This window comes from Mercenaria mercenaria, chromosome 17 (genome assembly GCF_021730395.1).
Source record: "Mercenaria mercenaria strain notata chromosome 17, MADL_Memer_1, whole genome shotgun sequence".
Lineage (NCBI taxonomy): Eukaryota > Metazoa > Mollusca > Bivalvia > Venerida > Veneridae > Mercenaria > Mercenaria mercenaria.
In genome coordinates, this window is record NC_069377.1 from 23,420,277 (window position 1) to 23,438,589 (window position 18,313).

At 38.2% G+C, this 18,313-nt stretch overlaps 1 protein-coding gene across 3 annotated transcripts in view; it reads left to right on the forward strand.

The window, feature by feature from the left end:
* The window catches only part of LOC128550355 (uncharacterized), a 118,999-nt gene that overhangs the window by 50,585 nt on the left and 50,101 nt on the right, over positions 1–18,313 (forward strand). For all 3 annotated transcript variants that reach the window (XM_053529262.1, XM_053529263.1, XM_053529264.1), the window contains 2 exons: positions 2,903–2,995; positions 17,454–17,546. In XM_053529262.1, the coding sequence (XP_053385237.1) occupies positions 2,903–2,995; positions 17,454–17,546 (186 nt within the window). The remainder of the gene's footprint in view (positions 1–2,902; positions 2,996–17,453; positions 17,547–18,313) is intronic.

The window sequence follows — 18,313 nt, forward strand, 5'->3', positions numbered from 1 at the left end:
TAAGAATTTTATAAATAGTTTTCATAAAGACATGGACCATAACTGGCTGAGTGAATACAAATTCACAAGATAAAATAACAATCCTCTAGTGTCTCTTATGATTGTAGGTCAAATCAATTTTGAGACATGGAACACAAACGTTTATGTCCTTAATACATATTTTGTCATAACTCTGGACTTGCAAAGTGATATCCAAAACAAAACTGAGGTGCACAAATTCACATGCTGAATAATATTCTTATATAGGTTCATAACTCTAGGTCAAATAATTTTTATATATTGTAGCATACAACAGGAGCGTTCCTTATTCCTGATATCTAAATATCTTAAAACATGAATGATGATAATTTTTCTTCGGCTATTTTGCCTATTGATTTCAACTTTTTAAATATATTAATTTTCTACAGGTTTCCTAACCTTATGATTGACATATATTCCAAGCAATGGTTATCTTTGAAACAATCAGAATTTTAATCTCAAAAAATATCTGAACAAATTAAACCATAAACATAAGAACTATTTCAAACCCTCAAAATATTTCCTACTCTCAAACAACTCTTCGTTGAATGCGTATTTCAGGAATCTTAGATAGATCTCCTCTATTTTTAACGCTAAATATATTCCTATATATTCAAAACATTTTCAAACATTTGCTCATGAGGTTTTACTGGAACAGTAAAATATTTTAATGCCGGGTATCTGAGATTTCTGTGCATCAGTAAATATAAATACTGCTCCGATCCGACACATCCATGGACAACCAGCAGACTGATCCTACAGCATTGAACAGATCTATGTATACCTCAGTCTTACACCGCAACAAATATTTCGGCTATTGTAAGTGGTTGAAATTCTCAGTCATACCCCTCAACAATTTTTTGCAATTCTGATTGGCTGAAATTATCAACCTTCTTGATTCATAGAACGCCTCCACACCCAATATACTTTTATAAGCGCCTAATGTCTAAGACCGATTCCCGCATACAGACCGACAAATACTTTACAAACCAATTTAGGAAAACATATATCAATTCATACCATGTAAATAACTTATCTAATTGCAAGATTTTAAAATAACTACTGTAAAAATAAAACGTTATCAATTTTTTCATGGTTTTCTTTTTACCACTAAATGTTTTGCAAAAGGCGGAAAAGCTAATTTTTGAAGTTATCATGTTACCACTCATATATAAAAGTTTTAGGTAAGTAACTGTCACATTACCCACGCCTCCATCTACATGCATCCCGCATGTCTTGATTGACCACTGCATAGGACATATATATCAAAAACATCTGACATTTAACTTTAGATTTTTAAAATACATATTTCTTCATGTGTTAACATTAAACATTAAAATGATCAAGTGAACAATGTCTCCATGTCTCTTTGGCTGTAAGAAACATCTTTGTATTGTTTCTTATTTTCTTAAACCTCTATGTCAACTTCAAACACATTTTCCCTCTGACGTTTTCTTCTTTACCGTAATGTTTCTTAGTTCAATCTTTATATCTTCTGTTATATAATCACCTATGTTTATTGTTTCTTCTCTTTCATTCTTTCTTCCTTTAACATTTTAAAAACTCTCTTCGACCCATATTTCACAGACGTTTATTTCACTGTGGTATTGTCTTGCTCAGGAGCTATTTCACTCTCTATGTTAATTTTGTTAACATTCTCCCCCACGTTAGGAAGGTTAGTTTGCTTATCTACTGGTAGTCTTTTCTCAGGCTTAATAGTACTGTCAAATGTCCGCTTCTTATACATCTCCTTGGATTTCTCCGTCAATGGAAAAAAACTTTTTGTTTTGGCTCGAATATATTTGGATTTGTTTCTAGTCTCTTAAGACGTCCCTGCATAATATCTTTAGCCTGCTTCTGTGTTTCCAATTCTTTGTTCATTAGGGCTTTGTGTTCTGTTTCATATTGTTCCTCTATTTCTGACTTTGCAACGTTTACATTCACCTCATTATCACTCTCATCACTTTCCTGACTCTTTTCAACCTTACTCTTCGGTTCACCATTTTCCTTATCTTATTTCTTGAAAATGACACTTCACATGATTTTCTGGTATGCTCTGGTATATTCCGTTTGGTCGTCTTGGTGTTTGGCATTTTGGACATTAAAATAGAATGTATATAGTCATCCAGGTTTTTTCCTTTCTCTACCATAACGACTTTTGTCAGGAACTACTTCTACTAAAATTTCATCGTCTGATAGTATGTCATTTTGATCTTGTGTCTACCTGAAAAGAATCTAAGAATCTGAAATTACTTGGCTATCATCAAATGTCATCTGTTTTGGTGCCTTTCGCATCCTGTTACCATAGATAACCTAAAATGCGTTTAATTTATCACAATTGACTTTATATTATACATCTGAAACTGCTTCTTTTACTGTATATGGACCTCCCAAAATTGAAGTTAGTTTTGAAGAAAAGTCTACTTGCTTTACTTGAAAATATACAAATACTTTGTCACCAGCAGTTAATTTATCAAAGATAATTTTATATCATGAAAAAATCAAACGCTAAGTCTAAAGTAAAAGACGTAAAAGACGTGAACAAATTTTTGCATTCCTGATTTCATAAAAATGATTGACGTTTTTCTGTTTCCTTAAACAAAGGTTTTGCAACTTCAAAAACAATTATAATACCTCTTCTCTTTTGTGATAAATATTGGTGTTGGCCACGTTTTTATGCTCTCAATTTACTTAGGGTCTGTTCTTATTCAAGAAGCCGATAGCTTCTCAATGTCAGTGGGTTTTCTATAATCATTACAGCTTCTCACATAAAATACATTGGACGGGATGAATTTTGGTAACTATGAGGTAGTGCAGAGTAAGGTTGTAGTTATGTCTTACAAAATTACAAAGGTAATATTGGTTACTTGTATCTGTATTTCAGCCGACTACTTCAATATCTCATGGAAATGGCTCACTTTGCGAAATAAAAGATGAGTTTCTGTTGTTACTATGTTCCTCCAAGTACACTAACAATGTAAGTAGGACTTAATCAATTACATTTTGATTATCATCATTACATGATACATTGCATTTATAGTCTTAGCGCAACCAACCACGGATCTTAATGATAACTTGCGCCAGGTGATCAATGCACTTTTGATAATGACGCGTCTACCACCGGGTACCCTGTTTGACATAAGATTTCGACTGTTTGCAAATGATGTCAATCATTATGGAGGTTGCGTTGTTATTCAACTTTTTGCCCTGAGAGTACAGCTTATATAAAATCATTGACGTAGAAAATTTCCCAATCGTCAATGGTGAATGAATGACCCCCGTACTATCATAACTTGCTTTGTATATGCTCCTTTTCGTTTGTGTAATCTTATAAGGCTTTGTCCTTTAAAGAGCTCGTGCATTGTGACAGAAAAAATGCAATTTGCATTTAGACATAAACTTTATAAATCCTTTCAAATGTTACAAAAACATATCTGTTTGCTCAATGATTATTTAAACTTGACTTTTTAACGAAAGTGATAGCTTCGTTATATGTTCGATTCTCCATTTTATTTTACTAGAATACACTATATATGTAACATTTATCATGCAGCCATTCCGATACAAATTTATTTTTACATTGTAGTTACATTCATAATCCTTTGAATGGAAAATGAGAGTGACATGTTTAATGAAACAGAATTTAATTGATAATTATTTTTTCTTGTAACGTATTTTACGGTATGCATTTTGAAAACGGCACCATCGTGATTGAAATAAGAGAAGTAGCTTATATTGGTATCAGGGTTTTCAATTGAAATTATTTTAACGAAATCAGGTGACTTATTTTACAGCAATGATCACTTAGATCTTATCCATATGTAAGTTAGCTAACTTATTTCTGGCGGCCAGTTTGAAAATGGCAGGACAGTATCTTTATTAGATTTATCTGAATAACCAAACTTCAATACCTTGAAAACTGATTTTTTTTAAAATACTGAATATTTGAACAGTAGTAGCTCATCAATGTTTTTGCGTGTTACCGATTCTAGGTGGTCATTTTGTGAGCGGTAAAAATCTCTGTAACATGTTGGAATCAATATCAGGTGATTTCTGTTATAGCTTTGACTTTTGAAGAGCTATACCTCTTTCAAGTGTTACAGTACATGTTTTATCGAATTTAAGGCAGTTATTTAGAAATTTGGAAAATGATGGCCATATTAATTTAAATAGTCAATGTAACCAAATAACCTATATTGTAGCTTAAAGGAGTTCGTCATAATATTTTGTGCGCATCTCAATCGCGCAGTAAGCAATGACCACTCGCTGTAAGGAAATTTCACCATTTGCCGCCGAAAGTGCACAATTCTTGGAAATGCAGCGCACTTGCGCAAAAAATACCGTATATACTGACAATATAGGTCATGCATATTTTACCTTTTAAAGTGATTGTGTTTTATGGGAGTAGTAAACGTAGGAAGTTTGTGTCCAAGAAATCATCTTGCTCGAGTCGAAAACATTGTGGACATCCATGTTAAACTATTTCGTCGAGTAATGATTCAGCCCACTCGCAGTCAAATAAAATTTCAGATACTCCTGATCATTCTTATGGGGAAAAAACTGACACGTCAGTTCTTTCCCGCCCCCCACCCCTCTTTCGTCAATTTTCCTGACTTATCAATTATTTCCCCTGTTAGTGAATTGGAACTAGTTATTCTTGGTTATTCTTAACTAGACTGCTTTTTCATTCTGATAGTCGGTTATCTTTTAAATTTCATATAAAATAAGAAATATGTTTCATATTTTGTGTAAACTAAAGAAATGGTTTTAAATGACAAATTTTAATTTACGTTATATTTTTAATAGATTTCTTCTAAGGTAATGAAATTACTGCTGGTCAGTTCTTTTCCCACCTAGCCAGTACTTGACCAGAAAGGTGGGGGAAGTAAATTGACCGGTCAGTTTATTCCGCCCTAGCTAAAACTTGACCTATTGGGTGGGCAGAAGAAATTGACCGGTCAGTTCATTTCCCCCTAGCCAGTACTTGACCTGTTTGGTGGGGAAATGAAATTGACCAGTCAGTCCTTTCCCCCAATCCAATACTTGCTCTGTTAGGTGGGGGAAGAAATTGACCGATCAGTTCTTTCCCGCCCCCACCAGCCAGGTCTTGACCTGTCGGGTGGGTAGAAGAAATTGACCGATCAGTTATTTCCTCCTTTCATATGCTTGACCTGTCGGGCGAGGGAAGAAATTGACTCGTCAGTCCTTTCCCCACCAGCCAGTACTTGCTCTGTCAGGTGGGAGAAGAAATTGACTAGTCAGTTCTTTCCCCTAGCCAGTATTTTACCTGTCGGGTGGGGAGAAGAAATTGACCGGTCAGTTCTTTCCCCCCTAGCCAGTATTTGACCTGTCAGGTGGGGGAAGAAATTAACCGGTCAGTTCTTTCCCCCCTAGCAAGTTCTTGACCTGTCAGGTGGGGAAATGAATTTGACCAGTCAGTTCCTTCCCCACCAGCCAGAACATGCTCTGTTAGGTGGGGGAAGAAATTGACCAGTCAGTTCTTTCCCAACCAGCCAGCACTTGACCTGTCGGGTGGGGAGAAGAAATTGACCAGTCGGTTGTTTACCCCCTACCATATACTTGACCTGTCAGGTGGGGGAAAAACTTCCAGTCAGTCCTTTCCCCACCAGCCAGTACTTGCTCTGTTATATGGGGGAAGAAATTGACAAGTCAGTTCTCATCCCTCTAGCCTGTCCTTGTCCTGTCCGGTTGGAAGAAGAAATTGACTGGTCAGTTCATTCCCCCTAGCATATACTTGACCTGTCATTTGGGGGAAGAAACTGAGTGGCCAGTTCTTTAATTCCCCCCTATCATATACTTGACCTGTCAGATGGGGGAAGAAATTGACACGTCAGTTCTTTTTCCCCAAGTCAGTACTTGATCTGTCAGGTGAAGAAGAAATATACCAGTCAGTTCTTTCCCCCGTAGCCAGTACTTGACCTGACAGGTTGGGGAAGAAAATAACCAGTCATTTCTTTCCCCCTAGCCAGTACTTGGCCTGTAAGGTGGGGAAATGAATTTGACCCGTCATTTCGATCCCACCCCCCCCCCCCCCCGCCAGAACTTGACCTGTCGGGTGGGGAGAAGAAGTTGACTGTTCAGTTCTTTCCCCCTATCGTATACTTGACCTGCCGGGTGGGGAAAAGAAATTGACCCGTCAGTTCTTTCCCCCAATCAAATACTTAAACTGTCAGGTGGGGGAAGAAATTGACTTGTCAGTCCTTTCATCACCAGCTAGTACTTGCTCTGTCAGGTCGGAGAAGAAAATGACTAGTCAGTTCTTTCCCCCCTAGCATATACTTGACCTTTCAGGTGTGGGAAGAAATTGAGTGGTCAGTTCTTTCCCCCATTGCATATACTTGACCTGTCAGGTGGGGGAAGAAATTGACTAGTCAGTCCTTTCCCCTCTAGCAGTACTTGCTCTGTTAGATGAGAGAAGAAGTTGTCCGTTCAATTCTTTCCCACCTTAAGCCAGTACTTGACCTGTTGGATGGGGAGAAGAAACTGTCAGTTCTTTCCTCCCTAGCATATACATGAACTGTCAGGTGAGGGAAGAAATTGACCGGTCATTTTTTACCCCTTAGAATATACTTGACCTGTCAGGTTGGGGAAGAAATTGACCGGTCAGTTCTTTCACCCCTAGCCAGTACTTGCTCTGTTAGGTGGGAGAAGAACTTGACCTGTCGGATGGGGGAAACAAATTGACCGGTCAGATCTTTCCCCCCTACTATATACTTGACCTATCAGTTGGGGGTAGAAATTGAATCGTCAGTCCTTTCCCCATCAGCCAGTACTTGCTCTGTTAGGTGGGGGGAGAAGAAATTGACTAGTCAGTTCTTTTCCCCCTAGCCTGTACTTGACCTTTAGCATAAGGAGAAGAAATTGACCGGTTAGTTCTTTTCTCCCTAGCATATACTTGACCTTTCAGGTGGGGGAAGAAATTGAGTGGTCAGTTCTTCCCCCCCCCCCGTAGCATATACTTGACCTGTCAGGTGGGGGAAGAAATTGACCGGTCAGTTCTTTCCCCCCAAGCCAGTACTTGACCTGTCAGGTGGGGAGAAGAAATTGACCGGTCAGCTCTATCCCCCTAGGCAGTACTTGACCTGTCAGATTTGGGAAGAAATTAACTGGTCAGTTCTTTCCCCCCTAGCCAGTACTTGACCTGTCAGGTGCGGTAATGAAACTGACCAGTCAGTTCATTCCCCCTAGCCAGTACTGGCTCTGTTAGGTGGGGGAAGAAAATGACTAGTCAGTTCTTTTCCCCCTAGTCTGTACTTGACCTGTAGCGTAAGGAGAAGAAATTGACCGGTCAGTTCTTTCCCTCCAAGCCAGTACTTGACCTGTCAGGTGGAGAGAAGAAATTGACCGGTCAGCTCTATCCCCCTAGGCAGTACTTGACCTGTCAGATTTGGGAAGAAATTAACTGGTCAGTTCTTTCCCCCCTAGCCAGTACTTGACCTGTCAGGTGCGGTAATGAAACTGACCAGTCAGTTCTTTCCCCCTAGCCAGTACTGGCTCTGTTAGGTGGGGGAAGAAAATGACTAGTCAGTTCTTTTCCCCCTAGCCTGTACTAGACCTGTAGCGTAAGGAGAAGAAATTGACCGGTCAGTTCTTTTCCCCCTAGCATATACCTGACCTTTCAGGTGGGGGAAGAAATTGAGTGGTCAGTTCTTTCCCCCCTAGCATATACTTGACCTGTAAGGTGGGGGAAGAAATTGACCGGTCAGTTTTTTCCCCCCAAGCCAGTTCTTTACCTGTCAGGTGGGGAGAAGAAATTGACCGGTCAGCTCTATCCCCCTAGGCAGTACTTGACCTGTCAGATTTTGGAAGAAATTAACTTGTCAGTTCTTTCCCCCCTAGCCAGTACTTGACTTGTCAGGTGGGGTAATGAAATTGACCAGTCAGTTATTTCCCCCTAGTCAGTTAGGTGGGGGAAGAAATTGACCAATCAGGTTTTTCCCACTAGCCAGAACTTGACCTGTCGAGTGGGGAGAAGAAATTGACTGTTCAGTTCTTTCCCCCCTATCATATACTTCAACTGTCAGGCGGGTGAAGAAATTGAGTCGCCAGTCCTTTCCCCACCAGTCAGTACTTGCTCTGTCAGGTGGGAGAAGAAATTGACTGGTCAGTTCTTCCCCACCCCCCTTAAGCCCGTAATTGACCTGTTTGGTTTGAGAAGATACTGACCGGTCAGTTCTTTCCCCCCTAGCATATACTTGACCTGTCAGGTGGGGGAAGAATATGACCGGTCCGTTCTTTACCCCCTAGAATATACTTGACCTGTCAGGTTGGGAAGAAATTGACTGGTCAGTTCTTTCCCCACTAGCCAGTACTTGCTCTGTTAGGTTGGAGAAGAAATTGACTGGTCAGTTCTTTCTCCTCTAGCCAGTGCTAGACCTGTCGGATGGGGAAAGAAATTGTCCAGTCAGTTCTTTTCCCCCTAGCATATACGGGACCAGTCAGGTGGGGAGAAGAAATTGACTGGTCAGTTCTTTTCCTCCTAGAATATACTTGACCTGTCAGATGGAGGAGAAATTGACCAGTCAGTTCTTCCCCCCCCCCCCTACCCAGTGCTTGAACTTTCAGGTGGGGGAAGAAATTAACCGGTCAGTTCTTTCATCCCTAGCCAGTACTTGACCTGTCAGATGTGAAAATAAATTTGACCAGTCAGTTCTTTCCCAACTAGTCAGTACTTGACCAATCAGGAGGGGGAAGAAATTGACTAGTCAGTTCTTTCCCCCCTAATCAGTACTTGACCTTTCAGGTGGGGGAAGAAATTGATCAGTCAGTTCTTTCCCCCTAGCCTGTACTTCACCTTCAGATTTTTGAGAAGAAATTGACCGGTCAGTTCTTTCACCCTTAGCCGTTACTTGACTTTCAGGTGGGGGAAGAAATTGACAAGTCAGTTCTTTCCCCACCCGGCAGGTCAAGTACTGGCTAGGGGGAAAAGAACTGACCAGTCAATTTCTTCCCCCACCTAACACAACCAGTACTTGCTAGCGGGGAAAGAACTGACCAGTCAGTTTCTTTCCCAAACCTAACAGGTGAAATACTGGCTAGGGTGAAAGAACTGACTGATCATTTTCTTCCCCTACCAGAAAGGTCAAGTTCTGGTTATGGGGGAAAACTGACTGGTCAATTTCTTCCCCCTCCTGATAGGTCAAGTACCGGCTAGGATGACAGAACTGACCGGTTTATTTCTTCCCCCTCCTGACAGGTCAAGTATATTCTTGTGGGAAAGAACTCACCTATCAATTTCTTCCTGCAAATGACAGTTCAAGTACTGGCTAGAGGGGAAAGAACTGACTGTTCAATTTCTTCCCCCACCTGAAAGATCAAGTATATGATAGGGGGGAAAGAACTGACTGGTCATTTTCCCCCACCTAACAGAGTAAGTAATGGCTAGGGGTGGGGTGGGGGGCGCTGACCAGTCAATTTCTTTCCCCCACCTAACAAAGCAAGTACTGGCTTGGGGGGAAAGAACTGACCGGCCAATTTCTTCCCCCACCTGATAGGTCAAGTACTGGTTAGGTGGGAAAGAACAGGCTGGTCAATTTCTTTCCCCACCTCACAGGTCAAGTACTGGCTAGGGGGAAAAGAACTGACCAGTCTTTTTCTTCCCCCACCTAACAGAGCAAGTTCTGGCTAGGGGGGAAAGAACTGACCGGTCAATTACTTCCCCCCACCTAACAGGTCAAGTATTAGCTAGGGGGAAAGAACTGACCGTCAATTCCTTCTCCCTAACTGACAGAGAAAGAACTGGCTAGAGGGGAAAAGAACTGGCAGGTCAATTTTTCCACCACCTAACAGAGCAAGTACTGGCTATGTGGAAAGAACTGGTTAATTTCTTCCCCCACCTGACAGGTCAAATACTGGCTTGGATGGGAATAACCGACCCGTCAATTTCTTCCCCACCTGGCAGAGCAAGTACTGGCTAGGGGCAAAAGAACTGACCAGTCAATTTCTTCCCCCAACTGACAGGTCAAGTACAGACTAGAGTCAGAAGAACTGACTGGTCAGTTTCTTCCCCAACCTGATAGTCAAGTACTGGCTAGGGGGAAAGAACTGACGGGCCAATTTCTTCCCTAACCTGACAGGTCAAGTATATGCTAGCAGAGGGGGAGGGGGGAGAGGACTGACTGGTCTATTTCTTTCCCCACCTCACAGGTCAAGTACTGGCTAGAGGGGAAAAGAACTGACCAGTCTTTTTCTTCCCTCACCTAACAGAGCAAGTACTGGCTAGAGGGGAAAGAACTGACCGGTCAATTACTTCCCCTCGCCTAACAGGCCAAGTATATGCTAGGGGGAAAGAAATGACCGTCAATTCCTACTCCCTACCTGACATAGCAAGAACTGGCTAGCTAGGGGGTGGAGGGAAGAACTGTCAGGATATTAAATAGTAATGGCAATCAAACAGAAGTTAAAACTTTGATTTGATTTTACAAAAAAAAAAAAACATTGATTAAAGTTACCAAAAAAGAAACATATAGGTTTATTCAAATGAAAAACAATACCTATTTCATCTGAAATTTAAATGGAAAATGAACAGACACCTAATAACAGTACCGAAAGAAACCAGTACTTGAAGGGAAAACTCGACTAGGGGCAAAGAACTGACTGGGGAAAAACTGGGCTGTTACACCGGCTTCCACGTAGTAAGACCAGAGATATGGTCATTGACAATCAAAATGTACATAAAGGGCCTAAATATTGTGTCGCATGAATCTCAAAAAGTCTATGGCCTAGAGTCATGAAACCATACAAGAATTTAATTCAGCATATGAGGCCATGCAACAGGGGTTTTATTTGAGGTTTCACTCAGTAAAACCAGATTTATGTCCTTTGACTTAGTCAAATATATACGTAAATGACATAAAAGCTTATGTAGCACGTATTATATTATTATTATTATACCAGATTTGTTGAGCGCCCTTTTCATATGTAATATACATTCAAAGGCGCTTTACAATTAAACAGGTGACACATCGCAGATATGTAGGAAAATAACAAAACATGACATATGCAATCACAAAACTGAAACTGAACAATCTGATTAAACGCCTTTTTTATAAATGATATTTTCAATGGCGTTGTACATAATAATAAAAAACAATAGTTATTACAATATTATAAATGAACAATGATAATATTTACAGCCTTATTGTAACAAACAGCCATGACCGCACCCCCCACCCCTGAGGTCGTTTTACCCCTATTGCCAATACCAGTGCTTTAAACATCTGGTACGCCCAGACGGGCTGCATATAGTGGTTCAACCTCCCGGTAAATGGTGCCATCATGTACTGTTTTAGATAGAAATACCACACATTTCAAGTGAAACTCAAGTCTTGCGAAAAACACACACATAGAACGTCATAACCCTCAAAATGTGACATGATGAAATAAAAGATGGATTGTCAATTTAGTTAATTACATGATGAATTGTACAGTTAAGAGATCTTCGTCAGCGACGAATGTCTTGCTGTAGTTCTGTATTACAAAAATAACAATTGCATATTTATTATGAGTAGAAACAGTCACAGTTGGTATCTATGTGTTGTAGAAAATTTTGAAAAGGTGTGTTTTGAGAGCTCTTTTGAATGAATTAAGTGATGAATCTTTTCTGAGATTGTCAGGGAGAGAGTTCCATAGTTTTGCGGCGGCATCCCTGAAACTTCTATCCCCGTAGGTAACCAGTCGACTTTTTTGTGGCACAAGGGTTGTTGCTGCATTTGCTGACCTCAGATTTCTAGCTGGCACGTACACCTCCAGTAAGTATCTCATATACACCGGCGACTGTCCATGCAAACCCTTGAATGTTTGAATGAGAATTTTGTATTTGATTCTATCTTGTATTTGAAGCCAATGAAGATCTTTAAGGATTGGTGTTATATGTTCAAAACGGGTTGTTTTCGTAATAAGACGTGCAGCTGTGTTTTGGACATTTTGCAGTTTGCTCTTTGTTGATTTTGGCACGCCGTACAAAAGAGCATTGCAGTAATCTAATCGTGAGGTAACAAGCGAGTTTTTCAGGGTTTTTGTGGCTTCAGTTGTCAAATATGGTCGAATATGACCAACGTGTCGTATTTGGCCGTAGCATGTTCGAGTCACAGAATTAACATGATGGTCCATGTGCATGTTCGAATCAAGCGTAGCACCAAGGTTTCGAACAGTTTTTGATGGTCTTATGCTCGATTCGCCAACTTTCAGTTCTAGATTTTCAATATGTTTGGAGTGTTTTTGACTCGAAAAAAGAATTACTTCAGTTTTGTCTGCATTCAATTTTAACATGTTTGAATTCATCCATGAGATGATTTCTTTTAGGCATTGTTCAACTCGTGTGATTGTGGCTGCCTTTGATGCTTGGTCAACTGGTTTAAACGATAGATAGAGTTGGGAGTCATCTGCATAGAAGTGGTGGTTTAGACCGTGGTTTCTATAGATGGACCCGACTGGCTTTGTGTACATCTTGTAGAATTTTGGGCCTAGAACAGATCCTTGAGGAACACTGAATTTCGTAAGGACTGATTCAGAGAGTTTGCCATCGATGCATACTGTTTGGTAGCGGTCTGTTAGATATGATGCCACCCATTGATAGGGGTTTATCGGCGAATCCAAAATTAAATTCGAGTCTGTGAAGAAGGGTGTTATGGTCAATGGTGTCGAATTCAGCCGACAGGTCCAACATCACAAGTACTGTGACGTCACCTTTGTCAAGGGATTTGAGAATGTCGTTCTGAACTTTTAACAATGCGGTTTCAGTTGAATGAAATTTTCTGTATGCTGACTGGTTTATTTCATGTAATTGATTGTTCGTCAAATGTTCCTCAATTCTTCTGTTTACCACTTTTTCAAGGATTTTTGAGAGGAATGGCCGATTGGAAACAGGCCTGTAATTCTTGAGTGTGTTTTGGTCCAGACTTGGCTTTTTTAACAATGGTCTTATTCGTGATGTTTTAAATGATTCTGGCACGATTGCACTTTCTAGAGAGATGTTAACAATTTTCGTCAATATTGGGGCACGTATCTCAAAAAGTAATTGACATAGAGGCATGAAACATCAAAGGAGTATTATTCAGCATGTTACTAAGAAAATTAACTATGAAATTGTTTATAACATTGTGCAATTTATTGTATAAGAAAAAAATGTTCATAATTTTATGAAATTTAATGAAAAAATACTTTTGTGGGTGCGTGAATTTCTAAAAAAAATTCTTGAAAACAAGCACGGTTTGATATTATTTTTTTTTGTTTAGTAATTTTTGTCCTAGTTCTAGCTTACATAATCCAAAATTTGGTAAAATTCTGTCCGCTAGATTTTTCATATCTTTAGGAAATATATTGTGTTTTTCTTAGTTTCAGATACTTTCGACATCTCTCAAGTGTATTTTTTTTCTGTGTTAATATATCTATATGTTGAAATTTTATGCATAGTTATAGAGGTTTCATTATTTGTGATGCAAAAGCAGTAACATAAGTGTGATGTTTTAAGTAAATAGCTATTTGCATTTGTTTTATTATGACATTGATGTATTGTTTCTTCGGACAAAAATACCAATTTGGAGTCCGTAATAAACCTTGAATATTGAAAAAAGAAGCGCTTGTATCATTCATTTTTATTTTTTATCTTCACTTGCGACACACTGATCTATAAATATGCAAAGTTATAGAAAAAATTATCCGCTAGAACTAATTGTGCAAAACATCTTTAAATTTTGGGTTATTAATTACTACGTACATAATGACTACTAAAAAGACCTTAGCTAGCAAAGAACAGAATTGAAGTTATCAAAATATGAAAACTTTGGTGGCATTTACTCATATGTAAAATAATTTCGGATTAATTTGAAATAGCTGTCATTTTGAATAAAGACTTACTAGTATGTTGTTGGATTTGCTTCCCTTTTGATGTTCACCATAGGGAACTTTCTTGAACATTTTGCTGTCGTATAAGCTTTGGCAATACTTTCATCATTTCGACTCCTCTAACAAAGAATAGGTCTGTCAGTATGCAAATCTCCCAGAAATGAAACACGAACCATAGGCTTGGCCAACTGATATTATGATGCAAAGTTATTTGATTTTTTAGTTAATTATTTATTCATTTTGTTTTCTTTACTGTAGATATGAGGGTTCTGTTCCTCAATAAATTATTACAAGTTTGTAAGATTTCCCACGTAAGTGTATGTACTTATGTGGTGGATGGGGTACACCAACCTCTACTTTTTACATTTTATTCGGTATATAATACATAGCGTAGCATTATTTGACAACCAAAGTAAATTATTGATTATTTCAGGCATTAAAAGATAAGAATTATCATAAGAAATGTCAATTTTTTTTCTTTTTCACCATCCAAGTCGGCGTTATCCTTATGTAATGCTTAATTGTATCCATTAAACACCAGGATTTTAAAATCGTCATTATTAAATTTTACTGGCATATTGCTCAGACCGACATCCACCCTTAAATGTTTCCTAAATGATAGTATAACATCATTGTATAGCTCAATCTTTGTCTAATTTCTGGTTTACGACTTCCAACGTTTTTGACCTTGGCCTACGGACCAAATCATCAAGAACCTACTCAATGCCTTTGCAGAAGACAGAGCAACAATGGAAACACCCTTGAGGGCCCGACGAAAGAGGCCAGAAGACGGAAAACGCTCAGTTCCGGTGGGATTTAAGAACTACCTTTCATAGAGCCTTCCACATGACACAATCAAAGAGGAAAACGTACCGTCTAACTGTAAAAGGGTCGTGAACACTAAACATGCGGTGTGTCTCAAAACAGTTTGGTCATAATCTCTTTTAATAACACATTTAATAACTTTATTGAATGCAATTGGAAAATTGCCGTGTCCCAAAATCAATACATCCCCATCAAAACGGGTTCTGATATATCTTCTCCCAGAAATGTCTTTCAATTGCTATTGTAATTTAAAAGCAAATCTGAAGATGTCAAGGTTTTGAATATTTATTTTATTTCTATTCATTACCAACATAAATTAACCAATTTTTATATGCCTCTTCAATATTCGGTAAACTGTAGCACAAACTCAGATGTTTGTTTAGCACGAACGTGTTGACCTGCTTTTAATATTTTATGTATAGTGAGAGGTATTTAATAAAACATACAAATTTCTAACTCTGATATCGTTGATATCATTCCTAAAAAATCAGTCGCACGAGATACATGATATTGAATACGATCACGGTTAGTGACGAACTCTTTTCTAACACTCAAGGGGAAAAAGAGAGCCGCCTATGTGCTTACAGAAGACCCACCTCTGAAAAAATATATTCCGCTTCATAATCAACATTTCAAAAATAAAAATCATGTATTAACAGCTCATTGATTTCCTTGTTAATTCACAATTTTCTCTCGTATTGTTTATACGAATTGGGATGTAAGATTAAAGCTTTCGCCTTCTTTGTGTCCTTATAAAAATACTGAACGTGAAGCTGCAGCTGCATTTTTAACAAATTCAAACGATCAAAATTACACTTAAATATTGCGGTTGTTACAATCAAAGAAATCTGTAAGCACAAAACACAACGAAGTTGAAATATCAAACATTCGATTGACACCTTGTCATTTCTAATTTTTGATAAACCTGTGCATTGTCTTTCATTTCCAAACCAGGAACCATAATTCACAATGATCTGCTTATCGTAAAACCAGAATAGTTGGACTTGCACATGGACTCGCAGTGGAATGTGAGTCGGCACAAAAGACACCTTTGTTGCCGTCAAATTGCGAACCTACCTATCGTTTTAAGGAATTGACTTCTAGGTAAAGGTTATAGATCATTTATTGAACTTCTAATGCAGAGCGTAGCGTAGTGAAGGCGAAACTTAATGCGTTAGAAGTTCAATAAGTGTACCTATAACCTATTTATAGTTTAAACGCCCCATTACATTTAACTGACAGGTTAAAGAAACAAAAAGCGCTCTCTGAAGTAAACTAAACCACGCCTTCTTCAGTCTCTTGGAATTCATTGGCTAATCTTATCTTCACTCATGATGGAGAAGAACATGTTTACTACAACTTTATACAAGGTCATTTTAGTGCCAACCTTTAGCGAAACAGCGGTTGATCCAGTGCTGAAAGATTTTAATTTAGTTATCATAGTAGACGACTAAGTCTTACCGAGTAGTTTGTGGAACACAATTTTATATTCTTTTTCAATGCAAATAAAATATGGAGGTTTAACTCGTAATGATCTAACACTACAATTAACGCAACTACATGTATAAAAATAGACAAAGTAGAATCTAATTGCACCCTGGTTTATTTTTAGACCAGTAGAGGTAGTGAAAGGTGCAGAAAGGTCAGACTTGAACTATGAAAGTACAGCTTGCATTAAAATGAAGCTTAAAACATAATTTGATATTTGAGCCGCGCCATGAGAAAACCAACATAGTGGGTTTGCGGCCAGCATGGATCCAGACGTCTGGTCAGGATCCATGCTATTCGCTTTCAAAGCCTACTGGAATTAGAGAAACTGTTAGCGAACAGCATGGATCCTGACCAGATTGCGCGGATGTGCAGGCTTGTCTGGATCCATGCTTGTCGCAAACACACATTGTTGGTTTTCTCATGGCACGGCTCATTATAAAATTTTACAACCAACACTTCGTTTAAAGGTTCCATTAAGCAAGTTGACTTTTGACACCAACCAGACTGTCCCAATGTCTACGTTTGATGGAATACATGCACATGTTTTAATTGATCAATAATTCGAGAACATTTTGACAGACAGTCTTTGTAGGATTATGATTTTGTGTCACATGAAGACATTCCTGTCATCTTTATGGTTATTAAATGATAGTAAGTTCAAAACCAATTAGGGTTCCATAAGATTTGAACTAGATTCTTGGAGAATAGAATTGTACAGTTTAATAATTACCTTATTCAGACATCATCGATGAAATTGTAAAATGTCACTTATATGTTATTTCGGTAAATTCAACGATCCCATAGGGCTAGTTTAAAGTGTAGCCTCCCTAAACAAAATAAATTCAGATGCGTTTTAAACGAACAAATAGACATGGTCGACCGAACTTAAAAGAAACACAAAACTGAACACGTTATGATACCGCTTCGGAAACGTCAGTGGCATCAAACCACATCAGTGTTCAAGTCGGTGCAAATATAAAATAACATAAGATCTAGTGAGCTTTTAAAACCGTGTTAGCCTAAACCATTTATCTGTGCACTTAACCCGAACATGTCATACACATTACGTCTTTCTATATATAGCTATGTTATTTCTTTTTCTCAATGGTTTTTCTATAATCATTACAGCTTCTCACATGCAATACATTTGACGGGATCAATATTGGTAACAATGAGGTAGTGCAGAGTAAGGTTGTTGTTACGTTTTACAAAATTACAAAGGTAATATTTAGTTACTTGTATCTGTATTTCAGCCGACTACTTTTATATGTCATGGAAATGGCTCACTTTGCGAAAAAAAAGATGAGTTTCTGGAGTTACTGTGTTCGTCCAAATACACTAACAATGTAAGTAGGACTTAATAAATTATATTTTGAATATCACCATTACATGATACATTGCATTTATAGTCTTAGCGCAACCAAACACGGATCTTAATGATTACTTGCACCAGGTGATCAATGCACTTTTGATAATGACGCGTCTGCCACCGGATCCACTTTTTGACATAAGATTTCGACTGTTTGCAAACGATGTCAATCATTATGGAGGTCGCGATGTTTTTCAAATTTTTGCTCGGAGAGTACAGCTTATATGACGTCATTGACGTAGATAATTCCCAATCGTCAATGGTGCATGGATGGCTCCCGTACTATCATAACTTGCTTTGTATATGCTTCTTTCCGTTTGTGTTATCCGAAAGGGCTTTGTACTTTAAAGAGGTCGTGCATTGTGACAGAAAACTGCAATTTGCATTTAAACATAAACTTTATAAATCCTTTCAAATGTTAAAAAAACACATCTGTTTTCACATTGATCTTTTTACCTTGACTTTTAAACGAAACCGACAGTTTCATTATATGTTCGATTCTCCATTTTATTTTACTAGAATAAACTGTATATGTAACATCTATTAGGGAGTCATTCTTATACAAATTTATCATTACATTGTAGTTACATTCATAATCCTTTGAATTAAAATTGAAAGTAACATTTTCAGTTTTAAAAGAAATAGAACTATTTAATTAATTATTGAACTTTTTATTGTAACTTCTTTTACGGTATGCATTTTGAAAATGGCAACATCGTGGTTAAAATAAAAGAATTAGCTTAT